Source organism: Rhea americana, unplaced genomic scaffold, assembly GCF_003343005.1.
Source record: "Rhea americana isolate MKP2758 unplaced genomic scaffold, rheAme1 scaffold_65, whole genome shotgun sequence".
In the NCBI taxonomy this organism is placed as follows: Eukaryota; Metazoa; Chordata; class Aves; order Rheiformes; family Rheidae; genus Rhea; species Rhea americana.
Genome location: NW_028186812.1, coordinates 4,640,696 through 4,656,300, shown reverse-complemented (window position 1 = coordinate 4,656,300; position 15,605 = coordinate 4,640,696). Strand labels below are relative to the sequence as shown.

General features: G+C 36.0%; 1 protein-coding gene across 2 annotated transcripts in view; it reads right to left on the bottom strand.

The window, feature by feature from the left end:
* The window catches only part of LOC146586821 (conserved oligomeric Golgi complex subunit 6-like), a 49,585-nt gene that overhangs the window by 17,163 nt on the left and 16,817 nt on the right, over positions 1 to 15,605 (bottom strand). Inside the window, exons 1-4 of one of the 2 annotated variants that reach the window (XM_085320722.1) lie at positions 15,466 to 15,558; positions 15,020 to 15,163; positions 14,579 to 14,650; positions 11,014 to 11,072 (exon numbers count right to left, since the gene is read on the bottom strand). In XM_085320722.1, the coding sequence (XP_085176848.1) occupies positions 11,014 to 11,072; positions 14,579 to 14,650; positions 15,020 to 15,160 (272 nt within the window). In that variant the 5' untranslated portion in view covers positions 15,161 to 15,163; positions 15,466 to 15,558. Of the gene's footprint in view, positions 1 to 11,013; positions 11,073 to 14,578; positions 14,651 to 15,019; positions 15,164 to 15,465; positions 15,559 to 15,605 lie in introns of those variants that run through there. The other variant, XM_085320721.1, reaches the window with a different exon arrangement.

Below are 15,605 nucleotides of genomic sequence, written 5' to 3'. Positions count from 1 at the left end.
GGGGTTACAGACTTTCAAAGAACAACAGCCAAAGTCAGGAGCTTCATAAAATGCACACTTGCTTGTCAGTTCTGGTATTCTGTGCCCCTACCACTCCTCATTTATAATGATAATAAAAAAAGGAACAAATAAAAGACTGGCAAATTAAGTAGTCTAAAACAAATCATTTTTGAAAAGAAAATATGAAAATAAAACTGCTGATTTCTGAARAGAAGTAGGTCTGTTATTCTCCTCATATTCACAATCTTTCTGCTTACATTTGCAGGCAACTCACTACTGAAACTATCTYCTCCAGTAAGTCCCCTCTCTGTACGGTCTTCCCTCCATTGTTTTTGCTGCTAGCAAGAACGAGACTCCATCAAACACCGTGCTTTAAGGCCACTACTACCTCTGGCTGTGTCTTTGGCTAACCCCTGCCRTAACTGCTCACTGACCTACTCTGCACATGCTCAATAATTACACAAAATAGAGTCAATATACTAAACTCTGAGATATTGCCAAGTYAAAAGTTCCACCATTTCAACTGCCTCAAGGTGGCAGAAGTGTTTTGACCATCTTTCTCAAGATAGTGATTTTGTAGTGAGAAATCATCTATCCTAAAACACGCCTGTGAGTTTTCATAAAGCCCTTTTGCTAATTTTTAACAGCACAGTAGACTGCTTTGAAGTTGATAGTTCAGCAATTTTTTTAAATATCACTTCTTCTAAACTACTTATTCCCTATCTTTAATAAAGGCAGCCTTCAAACAGAATAGCTTAAAGCTATTTCTTTAGGGCTCTTTGCAACAAAAAAYATGAGATTACAACATGCTTCTCAAATACAGTTTCAAAAGCCAAGTTAGATACCTGTGCTTACGCTGAATATGAATGTGCTGTGGTTATCTGCTGTGGTTATCAATMCATATGAGAAAGAGATTCTATTTCCTAGAAAATGATCGATTGGCAACAAAAAAATATAAATAGGTGCTACSTACCTTGGCTTCTATCTGGCCATGTGCTTATGAGACCACTACATTTATACAGATACACGATCCTTAGAGTTAAGCTAACAGCAATTTAACTAGAATTTAATCAATTTTATTAAAGTGTGCAAATGGATTAAAGTATCACTCAAGCTTGTTATAAGATTTTATAGTGTAGTGTTATGCAAAATACCAAACACAGGTARTAACAAAATCTTACACCAATACTTGCACAGACATTTAGTTATTTCATGTTCCACTGCCCTTTCTGTCACCATAACCGCTTCTAGATTGTGTTCTAGGCATGTATAGGATAGCAGGAGGAAGGTCAATATTGTGTTGCTATCCCAAAGACTTTTGTAAGGGGGGRAAAAAAAAAGTCATCCTGTCATCCCTGCATGAAAGAACAAAACTAACAAATCATGGGAACACAACACCAATGCAAAGGGGGAAACTGCCAAACACTGGTAGACTTTTAAGCTTGGGGGCTGGAGTGGGAGGGAGGTAATCCAACAAAGAGAAAAATCCCAGTTTTAATCGTTACCACGGAGACAGAATTCTTTTGCAAGAGAACTCAAAAGGCTGAGAAAACTATGCATGTCATGCAAATTTCCCTTGAATCAAATACAAATGTGCACTGTTTGTTAGGATTATCACCTAGACAGCTCAAAAAAATGAGTTGGAGAAGAAACAGACTTTTCCAAAGTTTAATTCTGTATTGCCACTAAGTATTTTGTAGAAATCTCCTAGCTTCCTTTACCTAGGAAGAGTCATAGTAGCACGTTCTGAAACCTCTTTCAATTTATAGYATTGCGAATTCATCACATCTTTATAATCTCAAAAAGGTAGAATATTTCTAACTCAAAGAAACAACAGCCATCTTTAACAGATGTGTACAAATGCTTTTCAGTAGTGGGTGAAAAARTTTTTTATTCTGTGATGCTTTTCGTGGAGGCCAAATGTACAAGATAACATAGCAAAAGATTTATGCACAAGTAAGGGTTAGGAAACTCCATTCCTAAGAATAAATATAAGCTGCAAATAACATTACGAGAAGATATTCAGTGGCTAATACACCATGGAACACAATTAAGAAATTTTCTGCCCGAGGAAAAAAATATCAGAAGGCATAGAAAATCATAGTGAATTGTCTAACATATTCCCAGTATACAGGGAAATAGCAATACTTTTAAAGAAGTGTAACATCTCTGCTGCGATCTCATCAGCAAAACAGACTGCAACCCTGATTGTCTGTGTCGAGGACCGTGGACTCGCGCTAGAGCAGGGCCAGCAGGACACTCATGGGAATGGAAAGTCTATTCCATGACARGAGACTAAGAACACTGTGCTTGATAATCTTCAGTAGGAAGCTCAGAGCAATCATGACTGTTGTCTAACTATTGCTTGGGGGGGGGGGGGGGGGGAAGAACATCCTTTAAGATGACTGATGACATGAGGAAATGGAAAATTTTTATCTAAGAATCAGGAAAAGGCTTTTACTGGAAAGAACAAGTTTCAGAGATGAGTATCCCAAGAACAGTTCCAAGTACAATACTTGATTACCTATACATTGAACAGCTGCTGAATTTATAAAAGTCATTATTAAAGTCATATATAGACAGCAAGAAAGTAGYCTTAACTTAAAAATTCTCTGCCATCTCAAGTCCCTCTCTAAAGATAAGTAGTTTGCAAAAGGGAAGCCCTGCCATATAATACCTTCCACTGTAAAAATATGTACGAAGAAAGGCTAAATTAAACAGAAGTTTAGCAACAGAAGATACTAACTGCACTGAATGATTCACAACTTTYGTCAAACAGATTATTAAACACCAGAAATGCTTATTTGCTGTAAATAAATTAATAGAATTTGATAATTTTCTACTTGCATACCAGTCAGGCTTTCTATGAGCATCATCTGTATGTATCAAGAGAATAATGTGAATAAGCTGTTCTCACCTGAAAAACTGTTCACATCAGCCATTTGATGTACGTACTTATTAGGCAAATCAGTGTTTAACAATGTGAACGCAGATGCATGGTATCTTTCATACAACCTGGTATAAAGACATTTGAAATGAGACTGCTTAGTCTAATCTTCAAATTAGTCATCAAATTCTAAAATGTTGCCAAAGATACATAAAGAACATACTGTTCTCCACATCCCCCTGGAATAAGATCAGAACAAATGACCTTAAACAGTAGCAAAAGGAGAACTGAATCAGGTATTAGGAAAATAAAGAACTGAAAACAGTTACCAGGGGAGAYCATGGGCTCTCCGTTCACACACTCTTCTACGAGCAGGAACAGCGTGGTGTAACTGATTCTGCATTTCAGAGCAATGTTCCTTTGCTGTTTATGACTAGAGTGGCAAATTAGGTTCTCTCTTTAGATCCATTAGAGCCCTTTTGATTCCTGCTTTATGACTTATTACCTATGTTTTATATTGGTATAAATCAGAGTGGGGAAGAAATCAGCTCCAGAATTTCAAGCCCCTCTCCCCCATATAGAAGAGGGAGAGGCAGAGAGAGAGAGAGAGAGAGAGAGAGACGGACAGACATGAGGGACCACTATCCTAAGAGCAGCACTATTGTAGCAGTACATGTTCACTGAGAAACATTTTTCCCAACACTTTTGGCTTTGTATTGAGGTGACAGTCAAATCATTCATTGAACTCTGAAAACCATTTTCGTTGAAATTTAGTAAAGAATAAGTTGAAACATAATTCAATTAAGTAACATAAAATGACGCATACGCTGCTGCTTTCCAAGACACAGTTAAATCTATTTTCTGAGTATATTTCTAAAAAGTAAAAAATACTAATGATACAGAAACTGATTTTCCAGAATCAATGTAACTGCCTACCAAAACACATGTATCTTGCTCTGCTTAAGAATGTTAATAATAGAAAGTAACAAAGCAAATGTTATTTACAAAATAAAACATTGAAGTTTTATTACATATACCAGGATAATAACCTTAAAAGCTTGCTGATATACTAATAGAAAATCACAAGCAAGCAACCTATTTTGTGAGCTTGTGTGCTCAAAAGCATAATCTCAAAAGAAGCTCCAGTATCTTCTCACCTGTCTGAAAAGTATTGAATTATTCAAGCCATTTTCATTAACATTCTCTCATATAGGCTGGTATCGTCTTCTTTCTTTCCACAAAACTAATTCTCATTCTCATCAATTTTTCTATTTCTGCAGGCTTATCTTCTGTAATTATCCTGAGCACATGCATACATTCACGTAATCACCTTTAATTTTATGTAAATTAATACTGCAATTATCATCTTCTGGTCTCTTTCWTCAATTGTTACCTCTATGACTATCATTTATGGCTAACCTCAAAACAATCCGGCATAGCATCTTACCTCAAACAGCTGGTAAAACTACTATGCAGCCAGGCTTCTGGCATTCTACATACAGTATTTTGCAACTAAATTATTATTTCCTCTAGTTTTGGAACTGCATTGAATTCCTGGAAAATTGTTCCCATCTAGCATGAAAAAGTTTAGTATTGCAAGTAGTTTTCTGGCTTTATATAAAGAATAACTGAATTTGGGTACAAGAGGAGAAYTGACAAATCACAGAAAGTCTAATTAAAAAAACAAACAAACAAACAAACAAAAAAACCAAACAACCCCCTCACACACACACCTAMAAGAGTGAGGTCATTCTTCTGTCAGCCTATTAGCAATGGTAATAAGTAATTCCACATATTTTTAAAAACAACAGTTCCTGTTTGAATGAAGATTTATCCCCTCATTATTATACATAAAAAGCCAGAAATAACCTAAAAGCAAATCAGCATGCTTAAATAGACACACAGAAATCTGTAAGATACTAGACTTTGAGCAATTCACAGAAATTGTCAAGATTACCTTCCTCACTATTTCTTTAACATACAAGTTACCAAATAAATTAAAGAAACAATACTAGACATCTAGAAGTTAATTCTAAGGTGTAGTGATATAGGCTGAATGGTTTGACATATTTTACTTCACACTATGATTTTAGTAAACTGTGGTAAGTTAGGGTGGAAAGTCTTTATGTCTCAATTTTAAAGACGGAAAACAACAACAACAAAAAAAAGCCCTAGTCCTACGTTATGCTGATTCTAGAATTAAAAAAAAAAAAGTGAAGAATAATAGCTCTCCCAGTCCTCTAGTGTACAGTAATTTTAATTAGTCTAATAAATTCAGAACAAGCAATATAATTGACCACAGAAATGCACTGACTCGGGCATATTCCCAAACACGACAGTGCAACTATAGTAATGGAAGATGATTTTTTTTTAATCTAGGTAACTTACTTTATTTACCATTTATACCAATCAGATCTAAAGCTCACATTCTAAATTACAAGAAAAACAATGTACTGCAAAGCAACAGCTTGAAAATGTAAAAGTTCTAAATGAAATCTGAGATGAACATGTTATTTTCTTCCCCATCTATATAACCAAATGTCTTCATCATACATTTTGCCAATGTAACTCCAAAAGAGCTCATCAGGATTACATACAGAATACCTCAGACAGACCACTATACATTCAATCCACAGTTTCAAGTTAATTTTTACATGTCCTCAATGTTCTGGAGAGGCTCCAGAAGCATCATCACCGCAGCTATGAACATGCTAAAAGCAGTGAGTGTCATTTAAGGATAAATGGTTACGTGTGATTGAGTACACGATTCATAGAATCATACATTCAGTAAGGTTGGAAAGGACCTCTAGAGATCATCTAGTCCAACCTCCCCTGCTCAGCAGGGTCACCTAGAGCATGTTAGACACGGTTGCATCCAGGCGGGCCTCGAATATCTCCAGAGAAGGAGACTCCACAACCTCTCTGGGCAACCTGTGCCAGTGCTCCGTCACTCTCACAGGGGAGAAATTCCCCCTCACGCTCAGGCAGAACTTCCTGTGCTTCGATTTCTGCCCATTGCCTCTTGTCCTGTCACACGGGACAACTGAAAAGAGTTTGTCCCCGTCCCCTTGACACCCTCCGTTCAGGTACTTGTACACATTGATAAGATCCCCCCTCAGGCTTCTCTTCCCCAGGCTGAAGCCCAGCTCTCGCAGCCGTTCCTCATAGGGCAGGTGCTCCAGCCCTCTGAGCATCTTTGTAGCCCTACGCTGGACTCTCTCCAGTAGCTCCATGTTTCTCTTGTCCTGGGGAGCCCAGGACTGGACACAGCACTCGASACGAGGCCTCCCCAGGGCTGAGGAGAGGGGCAGGATCACCTCCCTCCACCTGCTGGCAACACTCTTCCTAATGCACCCTAGGAGACCACTGACTTTCTTGGCCACAAGGGCATATTGCTGGCTCATGGTCTTAAATGATACACTTAAAAGTTTCTTTACTTCTCACCTTTCTCTTATATATAAAAATATTCACTTTATATGTTTGTATTGGTTAATTGCTGTATCATAATAAAACAACATTATTTCCATTTAGCCAGAAAGACACTTGCACAAAAGGTGCRGCCCCCAAATAGTTCTTTTGGGGGAAATTTAATAACAAGTGAAAATAAAGTTCTGTAACAGGGAGTGTTGGATTTTCTTAAATATAAGCAATTCTACCAGCTCTATTGATAGTTCACTGCAACTCTAGTAATGATTGCTTCTCCGATGATGCCTATAAGCTGTATTACATGGTCATCTCAGGAATCATSGACACTCCTCCCAGGACACCTCTGAACAAAAACAAACAAAAAAAAAAAACACACACCCAAACACGCTATGTACAAATGCTCTCCTTAAAAAAAGGGGGGGGGGGAATCTTTCTGTATACATATTCTACAATGTGATATACTTTTCCATCATATCTACTGTCACCATGGAAAGAAGCTGGGTAAAATCAATCATCCTATGCACGAAAATTGATTCATTCACACAGATGATCACAACAGTAAACACAAAATTACCAGAAAGAACATCTCTAGATACTATTACTCTGCTCTCAACTTTTAATCTTGACTCTTACAAGRTCCCCATGAAGCACCTTTAAGTAACAAGTGCAAAAAGAAAAGTTCACAGTTTTGAGTTCATAATTTTTAGTATTCAAAAACAATCATGATTTCATAGCCCACTGCAACAATCCCCAAACCACATCTACTATCCACTCACTGCTCCAGTAAGTACTAGATTTTCTCCCCTTACTCCTTCATAGCTGCTGGCTGCTATCTTCAAACGCTTCTACTACCAGTGCTTTTGAAGCAGAGAAAGAAAGCTATCCTGCACCCTGCAAAAAACCAGATATTTAACTCAATTTATATCCCCAGACACTTTTCCTAATATACTTTTATTTAGTCTAAATTACCATACACACATTTCATGCTGTTGTCAAAGTAACATGGCAGCCGAAAGCTAACCGTGCTGGCATCTTTACGGTCAAGTTCTTGGTGTCAAAAAATACCTCTGAAATAAGGGATATAAACTTCTATTCAAAACTTATTATAGAATGTCCCTTCCCTTGAGAGACCACTTAAACATCTCCAAGTCTTGCTTGTACACTAAGTTGTAGAAATTGGGCAGTTTGAGAAGAAAGAACAACCAGGAGATTCAGGTAGGAAGCTTATGAATCTGAGTATCATCTCTAACTACAGCTAATAATATAGGTAACGAAACAATACAAAAAATACCTAGACAGTATAATAAGCCACAGAACCACTGCCACTGCCACTCTTTGAAACTACTACAGAAAAGAAAGAATAACTTGCAAGGACAAAAGCACAAATAAATACTCTCACTTAATGTTCACCCTCATACTTATGTTCCCATGGGCACTTACGCACCTTTAGGAAACTATGCTTCACTGCTACCATACAGCTAAAAAAACAAACAAAAAACAACAACAACAATAAAAAACAATCAGCCCTCACTCTATGCAGGTGTCCCATTGCCCCATACAGGGAAAAGAATTTCTGCAGAGGTATTTATATTTGCAAAATCAAATAATGTTGCTATCTAAGAAAATGGGTCACTTACAATTTYAGTGCTTCATTTAAGTATTTACTTTGTACATGTAGGTTAGTAAAGTTATAACTCCAGTTATAAATATTTTGGTTACTGATTTCTATTATTTTCCTAGTTCTGAAATGAACCCTCTGTTCTTTCTTTTAACTGCAGTCTGGTTTAAACGTGACACTAATTATAACACTTTTTGACAAAATTTACTTCTGATCAGAACTGGCACAAAGCAGTTTATTCAAGCCAATGATTGTACCTGTCATTTGCTGAAAAATGTCTTAAAATTATTGCAGAAAGGTAACTGGACAAGTTACCAAAAGCCAAGACAGTTTCTGCACATTTCAAGATTGTACTCTTCAAAAATGAAGAGAACTTGTAAATAAAGAGTTGCGAACTATTAACTCTATTTGCCTAAGGTGAGTAAYTCACTAACTTCAGCATATTATCTTCAAGTGAAGATGTCAGCTTTTCATTTTGCCTAAAATTTCAGTATCAGATACAAAAAATAAACATTTTAAAATCCCTAATTACCTTAAATAAATGAAATGCACCTGCAACTTTGGATTATAAAATTGAACAGAGACACTAAGCATACCATTTTACTCCTAGGAGAAAATGAGCAGCTAAAGTAAATGCTAATCAGAATAGAAGACATTAAATGATTTGCCTCACTAGCTATCAGTCAAAAAATAAAGTACAATTACAGAAGCTATTTAACAAAAAGATGAAAAGGTGAAATGCATTAGGACTAAATCTAGAAATTGATAACGAGTAGAATCAAAAATTTTGCTCAAGGGCAGTGGGAAAAATTTATTCAGCAAAAYGATGCAATGTATTATGTCTGATATTACAAAATACTTAGTAATCACTACCACAAAAAAGAAATATGTAATTAAATTTTTAAAAAATACCATTCCTCAACATCAGTTTAAGAACCAAAAATGATTCAGACCTGCTGTGGTATGTAAGACAAAGTTTACTTTTTTTAAAAAATTCTTTGAAGTTAAAATTAAAACTTGCACAGAAAATGCTACTCACTTGGTGCAACTGAATACAATAGCAGAATCTCCTTTAATGGAATTTAAGAAGAATTAGAYATACCTTACTATTAGATATACATTACTTAGGATTGGTCTTGGTATCCTTTATTCTGCCTCAGAACAGAGTTAAAATAAATCTTCTTTTCTGTGAGACTATGCAAAATAACTTCTGTATCTCACCACTTCATATATTCAAATTTAAAATAATAAAATAATAAAATTATTTAAGTCTGCCTAAAAGGAAGTAACTGCCCTACTTAGCTACTTTCTTAAACTGTGACTTCGCACAATTCCTCATTCTATTACTATCAGTATTGTATTTTATGCAATATGCCACATTCAGCCTTTAAATTAAATACAGATTACGCTCTAACCTCACATTCAGACTCTCAGAGGACATAACCCACCCTCTACCAAAGTTKACAGCATATGCCTACTGATTTTGAAAGCGCACCTAAAGCTATCTCAAGTCATAATTTCCATTAGAAACTTATCACTGGTAGTAACTATTTCTAATCTCCATTGTTCTAACTATAATTTCCAGAAGAAAGTACATAAAGCAAGGAAACTCATTCCTCTATACTGACAAAGGCTAAAGCTGTAAAACTAGATGCTCCAACCATAAAAATGATAAAGATTATATGAATCTGTGGTAGACTATTATTCTCTTCCCATGAGTAAAAATATTGAAAAGAGCAAGATACAAATCTTTTCTTCCATGAGATGYTGGAGGACCAAGGAAAAAAGTATTCTGCATTAGGCTCACTGAACAGCAGTTACATATCTTATGGCTGGTTTTAAATATGGAAAAAGTATGTTWTACTCCACTTTCTGTTGTTACATATCTCTGCACAAGAGATTGCTTTCCAATGGATATACTGGAATAACAACAAAACCAAAAAATATGAAACTAAATGAAAAAATGAGCACTGAAATACTTTTGATAAATGTCTGTCAGTGCCAAAGTCACAGACTRAGAGAGCAACTAAGAAGAACAAATCCCAGTTCTGCTCCCCAACAACCTTCCTTTAAAGTTTAAATCATCCTTCCTTCAAAGACAAATATTAGGTCACAAAAATCTCAAACAAAAATAATGGCAAAAAACTTCTCTATGTTTATATATTTATAATGTGAAGGAATTAAGTTAAAAAGGTATGGATATTTCCTTTGCAAACTTACAGATCCTCAGCCCTTCATATAAAAAAMATTTTACTTGCAACACAGAAAAGCCCCTATTATGCAGGGCATAGAAAGTAATTCTTTAAGTCTGCAAAAAACCTGTGCAAATCTCTTAATCACACAGCAAATAGCAACGAGTCATCAGTCAGTCACTGGCACTGCACAACTGGAACACTAAGCTACAGAGAACTGCAGAATAGTTGGGGTTAGAAGGGACCTCTGAAGACCACCTGGTCCAAGCAAGGTCAGCAAAAGCAGGCTGCCCTTGAGCTTGTCGAGTTTTGAATATCTCCAAAGATGGAGACTCTACAGTCCCTCTGGGCAACTTGTTCCAGTGTGCAACCATCTTCACAGTGAAGAAGTGTTTTCTTCTGTTCAAGAGGAATTAGGGGAAGAAAAAAATAAGTTCAGAGACAACTGGAAGAATCCTATATATATCTTGATTAATACCAATAAGCCATTCCCAGTATTTCTAAAAGCTTAAGTCCAAGAAACAAAACTCAAGAATTCTGATCAGATGTACATCCTTATCCCCTATAAAAACAATGTAACTTATATCGCCAACTGGCGTCAGGTAGAGCACATCCATATTTGGCACACTGTACCATTAAAACTTATTCTTTTTCCTAAAAAGTCATTTTTATGACAAATACTAACACATTCTTAGTTTATTACTGGAGGATATAGAAAGCTAAGAGTTCAACTCCAATTAAGCTACAAATAAGAATAGTGTCAAAAACAGTAGCACAAATGAAAAAGCAAGTCATTACTCAAAAATAAGAAAGGTAGAACCTGATCTAAAAATCATATCACACSAGTTCAGTCATGTCTTTAGGAAATAAAAATAAGGTGATATACATACTTCTCTGCTTGAAGTTTTGTTGTTTTCACTATCAAGTCCTGGGTTTGTTCCTTTGCTGCCTAGAATATAATTAGAACTGTAAGTATGTRAAATAAACATAAACATATCAAATGTATTACATGAACTTCAAGAGTATGTAATACTTTTGTGGCTGAGTATAAGTAGCTGAAACAGCATACTCTGAAAGAAACTGCTTTTTTGCAGTAAGTATTCATTAACTCTCCCAGTTTTCAGGCATGAAAGAAAATCCCTAATATCCCTATCCATATATATTTTTATCTTTACATAAATGTATATATGCACATAATTAGTATTTAATTCACATATAGTTAATACAAAAACACTGCATAAATAGTTCTCATTATTTTGTCTGACCAACAATTGTAAATTCTTTGCTGTTACAAAYGAGAAGTGAGAAAAAATGATCCGAATGCCAAACCGCCCAGTGCCAGTGTCTACCCAGGCATATTAGATGTACAGATGTCTTCATGTTATCTCAGCTATAYGCAGCTCTACTGCCCAAGCATCTTAGAGGTTTGTAAGGCCTAAGTACAATATCAAAATGCCTGGCTCGAAAAAGCCCAGTGCTAGCCCATCACTAGATCTCAGTTCTGAATGGTCAGTGACGACAACACAAGGAAAAGAAGAAAAGAAAAAATTCTGCTACAGACAGTAGTCACATGACTATAGAGATTACTGCAACTAAAGTTAAGAGTTCAGAAATACGTTTCTCAGCAAAAAGATAAGAGAGATCTGAAACTGTTCTTCCTTGCACAGGACACCATTAGTGATGTTTTAGGGAGAAAAAGAAGGAAATTAAAAACACACAGASCAATCCTGAAATCAAAATGTACTCAGTATGGAAAAATACTGCAAGAGAAGAAGGCGAGAGAGAGCTATATAAAGCTACTCTTGGTGTATAACCTCAAGACTGAAATCAAGCTGTGCTTAATAAAGCTAAACCATTGTCTTAGCAAAAATGAGTAAGTCGCCCCTGAAACCTCTGAAAGGTCTAGTGCRAGTATATACACACACTGGTTCATTCTRGTCCTTCCTACTTGCCGTACTGAAKTAGATATAAAGCAAAAGCAGTTAAGCTACAGGAACACACTGAAAGGTGAAAACAGGTCCGGAAAATGCACAAGTACAATTTTAGTAAGAGGGAGCCTGAGTATTCTGTAAATACAGTGAGTGAGTACTGCTGAAGCGCAAATTGCTGAGTTTTCCAAAGGAAATTATAATAGACTGGCACACAAAACTTGACAGAATTGCCTGAAGATTTAGGAAATTCAGAATCCTTAAACTTTCTTTATTTTATATATATTTACATTTTAAATTTTATTTTTGTTTTAATAATATACATATGTATTTTAATGTGTCAGACTTGGGGGTGGGGATTCATCCTCCAACAATACCTTTCACTTAAAAAGCCAAAAACAGAGAGATAAGCAATAAAGAACTGCAGCTTTCAATGTAACAAAAAGGACCATTACAACTGAAGACTGGGCCTGGGCTGTTTTGTGAATAAATTCACTGATTCTAGGTTGGTTTTGTTTTTACTTCAGAGTTGCAGATTTTAATATATTATAGCAGATGGGAGAAGAAACTTGCTTCCTTTCCAAAGGAGAGAGCTCCAGATTTCCTTTCTGTATAGTAATAATTGTTAAGACAACTACTAATAGCAAGATAGCAGAAAGGAAAGAAAAGCAATTTGGCTGGAACTGGCTAGGTACACCAATAATTGGTTTTTTATTTGCATACACCCAAAAAACCAAGTCAGACACATTACATATGTAGAATAAAAACAGTAGGAACTTGCACTCAGAGCAAAACAATATAACTGGCAGAAAAGAGTCAGACTCGCTAGAAGATTGGAAAGCTGAAATTTCCTATACTACTTCTGGATCCAAAACAAAAACATTTCTTCTCCCCTTCAGTATACTAATTAAAATGTTCATTATCTTTTAACCCTGCTTTATCCYTGTCACATTCCAGTGCTTGCCTTCTTTTCTTCCATTCGGCCATCACATATGTTAAGTCACTGTCCTGGACCAGTAGCTAGCTGTTTGTATGGAATAATGTTATAAACTTAAAAAATATAAAATGTAAAAGCTTTTAGATGAAGAGAAATATATAGATCTTTTCATATCTTGTATTTGCTCTACTCTCTTAATACACTGCTCTCTCATTACACTTCTGCCTTACGTGCAATATTCCTTTCTATATCTTGTATTTGCGCTTCCCTTGCAGTACACTGATGTATTACTCAGCTTGAGCACATGCCATCTTGATGTTCTACTACAGATAAAACACCGGAGTACTTTACCACTAAGTTTGCTAGTTCATGAGTTTATTAACTTATYTTACAATCATACAGACAAGTAAAACAGAAGTTGAACTGAGGAAAGTAATGATTCTACAGGGCTCAAGAAGAAACCTTTTGTGAGGCAGAGAACAAGATAGAAAACGTTTTAACAGAAAAATGAATCACTGCAAGGTGGCCCTATTTGCTCTGAAAAAGGTACGATAGCTGCATTATATAATCTACAGASAGAGAAAAATAAAAAATCTGTGTGGACACTTGACTCATTTCCACACTTGAGAGTTTAATCAAAAAGTCCCTGAATTACAGCATATTTATATCCAGATGAGCAGTGTTACAAAAAAACTAAGTGGTGCAGTGGGCTAGACTGTATGTGCACTTCCTCCCTCACAGGATACTAGGAGCTTTCTCAAGTTCCCTTATATACAATATTTATGAAGCCTATTCACCTAAATATCTTTAAGTACAGATTATGGGGAAAGAAAGCAACAAGAGTTTTTAGAGAAGGACTCTCACTCACATCCTACAATTCACACGCTGTCTTCAGAACAGATTTGGTTTGGCAAAATATCTACACTTCAGCCTAGATGCAACTATTCATAATCCTTTTAAATTCATCACTGGGTTGAGCATTAAGCTCGTACACTAAAACGAGACCAGATTTAGTAATGTGTTATAAAGTACAAATTTTATCCTCTAGTATACTATGGATTCAGCATTATTATGAAGCAAAATTATTTTTGTTGCACCTTAGCTTCTTGAGACATAGTTACGGAAAAAACATAGAATCAAGACTGCACATTACATTTGTCTCACTCTTTGAATTATATTTTTCACAAATATAGCTGAGATATTTATATGACCATGTAACTCAACGGTTGTAGTCAATGCATCAGAAAATTTTTAAATCAAAATATGCAAACATAACTAACCTTTTCATCTCATACATATACCTGGTTAATCAAACAATTTCTCTCCACAAAAACACTAATGRCTATTACACTGATATTCTTAAAAAGGTTTACTGCTCTCTGCTGAATTGGAAGTAGGAACAAAGGAAAATAATTTGCATAATACATTCTATAAATATGAAAAAAGAAAAATATTAATATCCTAAAGTAACGTAACAGCTATACTTTGGAAACATCTCAGTTGCGTTGTTAATCCTCCAAAATAATTGTTTAACCTGTCAAAAGAAAGCAGACACATCTCAAAAAGAAAAAAATGTAAAACACGTATTACCTTCAAACGACTGGACATATCTTCACAACAGCTGCTCATTGCTTGCACATCTTCATTTATACTCTCAAGTTCCTAAACAGATTCAAACAACAATAGCTTTTTCTTTTTTAAAAACACAGGTGTCACATCTGGGCCCAGCTTCATGCCACCAAAATGAGATGCCCACGTTGTGAGGAATATAGGCACTCTAGATTAGGGAATCAGAAGAGCGGAAGTACCTCTACAGATCAATGCTCACGAGGTATCTCTTTTCTTTTCTTTTTCTTTTTGTTTGAAACATCATCTCCCTCTGAGCCAAGACTTCCATCAGATGGTACAAATCCTGACACAGTTTTACTGTAGAACTACATTTGTTCTGGGAAATCAAAACATCCCTAAACCCTTTAACACGTTAAGTATTAGTGCTCTTGTGAGATAGCTAAYAAAACTGTAAAAATCTACCTCTTTAACTTGCTTAAATATGTGGACAAATTCTTCATTTATGGCTAGGCTTCGACGTTCAATGTCTCCACGCAAGTTTCTTCGGGTGCGTAAACTGTTCTCAAAGAAAAAGGTGGAGAGAGCCTTGAGAGCTTCCAGCATTTTCTGAGAAATAAAGAAAGAGCCAAAATTTCTACTCAGTTACAGAGACGGACATTACRTATAACGAACCCAATTTGCGGTTTTAAAGAAAACAGAACACCAGAACAGGCTCGAGCTTGGGTGGTAAATAACTAAAATAACTGAGAAACTTCTGCTCATACGTTAAAAATACACGACTCGATTATTTTTATAACGGCTTTAATCAGAAATACTCTATTTGGCTAAAACATGACCTATCGACCGCTGCAAAACATCTACATGGAAAAAAACCTTCAGAAGCGCCGGCAGAGCCAAGCGATGCAGACCTCCTTGTGGCTGGAGGAGGACGAAGAGATGCCGTTTGGGAAGTAAAAACGCGCTCCGTTTTCAATTTACGCTACAACGGTCTGCTCGAGCCCTGCCAGGGGACTCGGGCGAGAAGGGGGCGGCGAGGCTGGCACCGGCC